Source organism: Biomphalaria glabrata, chromosome 2, assembly GCF_947242115.1.
Source record: "Biomphalaria glabrata chromosome 2, xgBioGlab47.1, whole genome shotgun sequence".
In the NCBI taxonomy this organism is placed as follows: Eukaryota; Metazoa; Mollusca; class Gastropoda; family Planorbidae; genus Biomphalaria; species Biomphalaria glabrata.
In genome coordinates, this window is record NC_074712.1 from 61871784 (window position 1) to 61880864 (window position 9081).

General features: G+C 36.7%; 1 protein-coding gene across 1 annotated transcript in view; it reads right to left on the minus strand.

Annotated features, from left to right (window-relative positions):
- Positions 1 to 7978, minus strand: part of LOC106065121 (endothelin-converting enzyme 1-like) — a 29725-nt gene extending 21747 nt beyond the window's left edge. The window contains exons 1-3 of the mRNA XM_056021806.1: positions 7851 to 7978; positions 6461 to 6655; positions 2533 to 2661 (exon numbers count right to left, since the gene is read on the minus strand). Coding sequence (XP_055877781.1) covers positions 2533 to 2661; positions 6461 to 6655; positions 7851 to 7937 — 411 coding nt within the window. The 5' untranslated portion in view covers positions 7938 to 7978. The remainder of the gene's footprint in view (positions 1 to 2532; positions 2662 to 6460; positions 6656 to 7850) is intronic.
- Between the last annotated feature and the right edge of the window lie 1103 nt (positions 7979 to 9081).

The following is a 9081-nucleotide window of genomic DNA, read 5'->3' on the forward strand; positions in this document are numbered from 1 at the left end:
TACATATAGTTTAAGGGCCGGAATTTTTCCCCTTTAGATAAGTTTTTTTGCTCCCTTAGCATTTCCCTGCAAGCTGCAAGTCGGGCGGTACACAATTAGAGTTGCCTTCTAGATTAGAGCTGTCCATTGTTTAAGTTGCGCATTAACATAGAGCTATTAATTAATCATCATCACCCGCTCCCCTTAGTTAGTTGAAGAACGCATCCACCGGACCCTAAAGTTGTAAACACAAGCCAGGTGATATATTTTGATTGACAATAGAATTTCAGACATACAGTAGTCTGCTACCCTGCCTCATAGTGGCGTCGTGTGGAAACGATCGTAGGAGGAAACGATTAGGCTAAAGGGTAGCAAAATAAGACTCCCGTGGGGGTGCCTAAGGGCCCACTAAGGGGGTGCGAGAGCATCCTCATTGCACTGTGCAGAGTTGTGAATGGCAGGGTTCCCTGTGCACGCGGTCCCTGGCCGCGAGTCTGACACCCCGCCAGACAGAAGAGTGCACACTGCTCTCATTCAGGCCAGTGAGAGGGAGCTCTTGTTCACTTTTGCTGGCCTGGAGTTCCAAGAGCCGAAGGCTCAACTCTACCTGACAGTTTCAAGAAGACACAGACATATTCCTAAAAGAATGACCACTATTTCTATTTACCTTATAATTTCTTTTTTTTTTTTATAGTGGCAATTTTTTTTTAAATGTAGTTCTTTTTAAAAGATCTACATTTACAAAAAAATGTTTCATTTTTTTTGCTGAAAACAGACACTCACTGTGTTAATGATATCAATCATATATGATAAAATTAACCGATAATTACCAAACATTACCGGAAAGAAATTACGTCAAAATGTCAGCCTTAACATGTAGGCGTGAATGACATTCGAAAAATGCCAATGGATAAATGTCTATAAAAATACAAGACCCAGTTTTTACAAGTATTTGGGTCTTTTTACAACAAATTTCTATCAGCCGTTTGCGTAAGTATTTAGACCTATACTTAGGAAGATAATTAGGTCACTCTTCTTAGTCAGAATTTGATATCAAAACTTTTCAACGCTTTTCACGTAATAATGTTGAATGGAGTCCAGTGATTCTCTATATCACTGGTCAGTTTTTTTTGTTTGTATGCGCAAAACATTTTCCATGAACGTGTGTCCATTTTCAAAACGTTGTCGAATTTTTTACTTGGTAAAAATTAAAGTGTTTGACCTATTTAAAATATCTATAGTATAGACTACTATAGACTCGTCGGTAAAAAAAAAAGTTGCAAACCTGAGATCCTGTTAACAATAACAAAATAAAAATACAAAAAATAAAACACATGAAAACCTAATCTTTGACATTAAGTCGCTGGTGAAGTGTGATGAAATTACAATATTCCAAACTACAAAATTAAATAAAGGGGAGGTAACAATTCAAGATAGTATAACTTCCGTAAAGTTGAAAACTCTAGGAAGGTTCTCATTACCTGTTACAGTACGTTAAGAAAGTGTAATGGGCAGGATCATATTCATTCTACTTTTTATTGAAATAAACAAATCATTTTTTTTTATTTGAAACAATGATGTTACTAATTTTAAAAATCTTTAAACTTCAAGAATAAGCTGAAGCCTATTACTCAAAGAATAAACTTGTGAAAAACCGGTTTGTAACCGAAACCGGGTTACACTATATGTAGCTGCACTATAGCGTCATGCAGTAAGCTCTATGGACCGTCGTTCTGTCTTCTCGATGGTCCCAAATGTATACCCTGCTCGCTGCCATCCCACGTCATGCTGCGGGAGGCTTGAACTAGGAAGTAGATTCTCTTTTGAAGGTACATCCGAAATATGTAAAACATTTTACAGTTCATATTCCCGACCTAGACCAAGTAATTTAATTGGGGCTCATTCGAAATCCCCACCGAAACCTTCGAGATATTTCTTTTCTCCACATGTCAATGAAAATGATTAGACCGCAGTGCGCTGATCATGACAAAACTTGAAAGACGCGCAATACACGAGAGATGCAACGAAACAAATATAATAGTAGAAAGAACCCTGATACTGAATGAATAAATTGAGGCCTAAAGCCGTATAGACATATTGAAGCCTCATACTGAAATAATAAATTGAGACCTCAACTGGAAGAATTAATTTGAAGCCTTAAACTGTAAGAATTAACTGAAGCCCATGTCTGGAAGAGGAATTTGAAACTTTAAACAAAAGACCGTGCCCCGGCGGAGGCGCGGTGGCTAAGCGGTAAAGCGCTTGGCTTCTGAACCGGGGGTTCCGGGTTTGAATCCTGGTGAGGACTGGTATTTTTTATTTCTAGATCTTTGGGCGCCTCTGAGTCCACCCAGCTCAAATAGGTTCCTGACATTAGTTGGGGGAATGTAAAGGCGGTTGGTCATTGTGCTGGCCACATGACACCATCATTAACGTAGGTCACAGAAACAGATGACCTTTACATCATCCAGCCCTATAGACCACAAGGTCTGAAAGGGGGGAATTAACTTTACGACCCCCGGCACCAACATCATGCAAGTACAACATACTTACCTGTTTCAGTGGCGCGGCACCTTTTTCTTCAATGGTACCTACGTCCACGCAGGAGAGGTAATACTGTTTCAGCTTTTTAATGGCACTGGATTGGTTCCCCTTAAAGATCCATCCGTCTTGATGAATTAGCTGCAAAGAAAGTGTTGTCAACATAATAAATGTAGCTTAATTAAGACAACCCACATAATGTGCCAACATAATAAATGTAGCTTAATTAAGACAACCCACATAATGTGCCTACATAATAAATGTAGCTTAATTAAGACAACCCACATAATGTGTCAACATAATAAATGTAGCTTAATTAAGACAACCCACATAATGTGCCTACATAATAAATGTAGCTTAATTAAGACAACCCACATAATGTGCCAACATAATAAATGTAGCTTAATTAAGACAACCCACATAATGTGTCAACATAATAAATGTAGCTTAATTAAGACAACCCACATAATGTGCCAACATAATAAATGTAGCTTAATTAAGACAACCCACATAATGTGCCTACATAATAAATGTAGCTTAATTAAGACAACCCACATAATGTGCCAACATAATAAATGTAGCTTAATTAAGACAACCCACATAATGTGCCTACATAATAAATGTAGCTTAATTAAGACAACCCACATAATGTGCCTACATAATAAATGTAGCTTAATTAAGACAACCCACATAATGTGCCTACATAATAAATGTAGCTTAATTAAGACAACCCACATAATGTGCCTACATAATAAATGTAGCTTAATTAAGACAACCCACATAATGTGTCAACATAATAAATGTAGCTTAATTAAGACAACCCACATAATGTGCCTACATAATAAATGTAGCTTAATTAAGACAACCCACATAATGTGTCAACATAATAAATGTAGCTTAATTAAGACAACCCACATAATGTGCCTACATAATAAATGTTGCTTACTTAAGACAACCCACATAATGTGCCTACATAATAAATGTAGCTTAATTAAGACAACCCACATAATGTGCCAACATAATAAATGTAGCTTAATTAAGACAACACACATAATGTGCCAACATAATAAATGTAGCTTAATTAAGACAACCCACATAATGTGCCAACATAATAAATGTAGCTTAATTAAGACAACACACATAATGTGCCAACATAATAAATGTAGCTTAATTAAGACAACCCACATAATGTGCCAACATAATAAATGTAGCTTAATTAAGACAACCCACATAATGTGCCAACATAATAAATGTAGCTTAATTAAGACAACCCACATAATGTGCCAACATAATAAATGTAGCTTAATGGACCTCATTCACCAATGTAAACAAACAACATTTAGTCACGTGATCTTATTGATAAAACAACGAACAAACTGTCACGTGACAACCATCATGAATTAAACATGAGATTGTAAATTATATAGAAGAGATGGAGAACCACTTGGCTAAATGTTGTTTGTTTACGATTGGTGAATGAGGTCCATTAAGACAACCTGTTTGAGTGCTAATTAATTTAATTGAACATTTCATTATTTACACTTTTCTTTAAATTAATCTCATGCTCTTATTTTAAACGAAGAACTATTAAAACTAAATTCAAAAGTGAAACAATATACTTCTATAAAGACTTGTAAACAATGCCCACACTTTCATACTATGCAGACAATAAAGTTCATTGAAAAGCTGATTTACGCTTACAGTACGGCCTTACTCATAGGGAGACACGTGGTAGACACAGTATTTGCTTCAATATCTTATTAATGCTTAAATTGTTATTTAAATTATTTGTAAACGATGCACTGGATAGATCCACAAGACATTCTGTATGGCGATCTAAAAGAAGGCAGAAGAGCCGACGGTCGCCTACTTTTACGGTATACGGATGTATGCAAACGCGATATGAAGCTCTTCAAAATCGACACTTGCAGCTGGGAAAAAGTAGCACTGGATAGATCCACATGGAGAGCGAGCATAAAGGAAGGGACCCGGATTGCAGATGCCATACACAACAGAAGTAGAAAGAAGTGTCAAAATGAAAAGGCGCCTGGTGATTACACATGCCCAACCACTGACCGCAGCTGTGTATCAAAGATTGGCCTCTTTAGTCACACAAGAAGTTGCAAAGTGAAGGGGTGATCTCACGAGACGTAAAATGCCACAAACATGGTTTTTATAAACCATTAGTCCTTTACGTAAAGAAAATAAAATGTTTTTTTCTCTAATTAAAGCTAATCTTTCTATAATTTTTATTGGTATTACAAAAAACAAGAGTAATGAGAATGTGGTTACGTCTCTCCTACTATCCAGGCTCTCTTCAAACTGCACCACACGACGCAACGAACTTAAAGACCCTCACAACTCAGGGCTCCAAAGTAACAGTAGCAATTTAATTTCAAATACATCACAATTGGCAACAACATTACATTGACTGTCCAAAAACCTGTCCTTTCTCCGGACTTCACACACCTCGTACTGGTCACATTGCGAGGTAACGTGAAGTGTCGTGAAGTGTCTTAAACACACTAGCTCTTATAAAGTGTCTCTACTGGCCTTCCAGAACCGGATGGAACGTCGCTTGACCACTCAGGTTGATTACAATCGCCGTGACTTGCGTGCGTAATATTTACACACAGGTCGTTGCCGAACTGGCGTGTACCGTCACTGGTCACGGTTGACCGCTCGTCTAGCGCTGGACTGGGGCGATTTGCGTTGGCTAAAAACACGCACAGCCTATGACCATCTGTGTCCACCACCAGGTTTATAACAATATCATGTTCATCATCCTCCTATTGTATTCTACATTGAGGTTACGTAAAGCAGTGTTTCCCAAACTGTGTTCCACAGAACCCCAGTGTTCCGCAAGGCCTTAATATGTGTTCCACGAACTACCAGAGCAATAAAGAAGGAAACGACACAAGAATTAACATAGTGTTAGCATTGTGTTCCGCTAAATACTATGATTGTGCGAAGTGTTCCGCTAAATACTAAGATTGTGCGAAGTGTTCCGCTAAATACTAAGATTGTGTGAAGTGTTCCGCTAAATACTAAGATTGTGCGAAGTGTTCCGCTAAATACTAAGATTGTGCGAAGTGTTCCGCTAAATACTAAGATTGTGCGAAGTGTTCCGCTAAATACTAAGATTGTGCGAAGTGTTCCGCTAAATACTAAGATTGTGCGAAGTGTTCCGCTAAATACTAAGATTGCGCGAAGTGTTCCGCTAAATACTAAGATTGTGCGAAGTGTTAAGCTAAATACTAAAATTGTGTGAAGTGTTCCGCTAAATACTAAGATTGTGCGAAGTGTTCCGCTAAATACTAAGATTATGCGAAGTGTTCCGTTAAAGAAAAAGTTTGAAACCACTGACGTAAAGGATTTAAAGACTATGTAACGTGCAGTGCGGGATAGTTTCATTATAAACATGCGTCCTTGCCCTTAGAATCAGTCACGTGATCGACAGATAGATCTAGTCTTCTGGCTGTTTGCTATTTAAGGAAGGCATCTTTAGTTGGCGCGACTTACAACATTATAATGACATTATTCTTTATCTGTAAATATACATTGTTCATAGCATTCGCAAAGCAATATCATACGTATCATTTTATTTACAGAATTAATATAATAAACGTAAATAATGTCACCAAAACATTTCGCGCCAAAACGTCTTATGCACCAAAACGGCTGCGCCAAAAACATTCGCATCAAAACGGCCGCGCCAAAACAGCTGCGCCAAAAAACGTCCTGCTTCGGTCATACGTATATCTGTTGTGTTCCATACGATATTGTATATTTTAGACATAAAAAAAAAGCTAGTATGCAAATTTCAACACCTTAAACAGGATCACGACACTACTGATAAACTACGCCCTTCTAGCGTTTTTGTTTGATAAAAGGTGTCTTATGTCACAGGCCCAGCAAAAAAAAAAAAAGTCATTCCTACTTCCAGTAGTTGCTCCTCAATTTTTGAGCTCACTTCCTCCAGAGCTGACCATCGCTGCATCTCCTCCGGTATTTCATTGTTGTTCATCCATCCACCACAAGAGAACTGGAACATGTCTTCGCAAGGGTCAACGCTTCTGTCCAGCTTACTGGTGATAATGTGGCCAGCTTCAAGGCATTCTTCGCTGAGACAAAGCTTAATTAAAGAAACAAATATACCAACATTGTAAGTAAACACCTTTAAGAGATAACATTTTTTTTTACAAAGCTTATATCAACTCACTCTGTCTGTTTGTCCATCTGTCTGTCTGTCTGTCAGGTAAAATGTTTGAAAACGTTATTTCTCCCGCAGCCTTTATCAAGTTGAAACTTCGCATAATTATCCATTTACATAGACAAGACATGAAATTAAAAAAATAAACAATTAGACAATTAATTACTGGTATTCTAGTCATGCATATTAACCAATGACTTAAATTCTGCCAAGTCATTGGTTTTCCTGGCTGGCTCAGGCAACCCATTCCATGCTGTATTAGCACCAGGGAAGAAGGAGTACTTGTGCAAAAGAGGAGACATCTTGACAAGAGCCGCAAAGGGAAATAATCATTTCTCGAGACTAAAAATACCACAAACTGTAAATTAAGAGGATAATAATCTTTTCAAATTGTATCATTATCTTATTTTCTCTGTTGATGGTTATGTCATTTTCTATAAACTTAAGATGGCGAGTATCTAATTTTAATGTCCCTAAAAGCGTTCGGAAGTTAAAGTGGTTAGTCAGGGACCCAGTTGTTAGGTACGTACTGGCATTATTAATACGTCTTGACGAGATCAAAAATAACAATATGGATGAAAACCAAAACAATTTTTTAACGAAGATGGACACCTGTTTACAAAAACCAAAACAAGCTTTTTATCAAAGACCAAAAAAAAAACACTTTTTATCAAAGACCAAAAATAAAACCCACTTTTTATCAAAGACCAAAAATAAAACCCACTTTTTATCAAAGACCAAAAACAAACACTTTTTATCAAAGACCAAAAGAAGCTCACTTTTTATCAAAGACCAAAAGAAACCCACTTTTTATCAAAGACCAAAAGAAACCCACTTTTTATCAAAGACCAAAAAAAACCCCACTTTTTATCAAAGACCAAAAAAAACCCCACTTTTTATCAAAGACCAAAAAAAACACTTTTTATCAAAGACCAAAAACAAACACTTTTTATCAAAGACCAAAAGTTACCCACTTTTTATCAAAGATCAAAAAAAACCCCACTTTTTATCAAAGACCAAAAAAAACCCCACTTTTTATCAAAGACCAAAAAAAAAAACACTTTTTATCAAAGACCAAAACAAAATTGAAACATACATGCAGGTAAGTCGAACTCACGTGTTTGTCGCCATAACCAGCATCCCTAGCGCCAACTAGAAGTAAACAGGCACTCAAACAACACAACCAAACTAAAGAACCAAACATGTTTGTATTTACGTTTGTTGACAAGTTTGTTACACAATACTTACAAATCTCCAGAAGGCCAGAACATTTGGTATACTTATATAGCTTAACTGTGAGATGAAAGGTCAGACACTCTCGGCAGAACGAAGCCATGATTGTCTGGGGTAATTTTTTGGGGGGCTTGCTTGGTTGTTTTACTATAATCATAGTGTCGCATACTATGAAATAAGATAAAATGCCATTTGGTAGAAATTTATAGGATACCTATTAGTATACTGTTACATGCTAGCTTCGTTTATACAGAGAAATATCTCTGGCTGATATAGGTATCAGCAGCCAAGCAAGAAGGCACAAAACCGCAAAACTAAGTCCTTAGGCCTGCATAATAACAAAGTAGTCATCATCGTAGTACGAATAAAAATAATTGCACTAAATATATATGTAATATATCATTTGTAGGGGCCAGATAGATATTCAATATATATTTGATTGCTATATGTATTATGTTCACACTAAGATGTATCTACTTCGTCTGTTATAGTTCTGTGGATTCTGTAAACCTGATTATAATTGTAAGTCTAACATATGACTTTCTCTCTAAGACTTTCTTTCCTTCGCTCTGTCCATCTGTCTATCTATCTATCTATCTATCTATCTATCTATCTATCTATCTATCTATCTATCTATCTATCTATCTATCTATCTGTCTGTCTGTCTGTCTGTCTCTCTGTCTATCTATCTATCTATCTATCTATCTATCTGTCTGTCTGTCTGTCTGTCTCTCTGTCCATCTATCTATCTATCTATCTATCTATCTATCTATCTATCTATCTATCTATCTATCTATCTATCTATCTATCTATCTATCTATCTATCTATCTATCTATCTATCTGTCTGTCTATCTATCTGTCTGTCTGTCTGTCTGTCTATCTATCTGTCATTCTATCTATCTATCTATCTATCTATCTATCTATCTATCTATCTATCTATCTATCTATCTATCTATCTATCTATCTATCTATCTATCTATCTATCTATTATTATAGCTTTTATACAGCACTACTTTCATGCTTATAGCATGCTCAGAGCGCTTTTGGTCCAATCTCTCTTGTGGACCAGTGGGGGGGGGGGGGGGGGGGGTATCTAGGAGTTGATTTTCCGTGC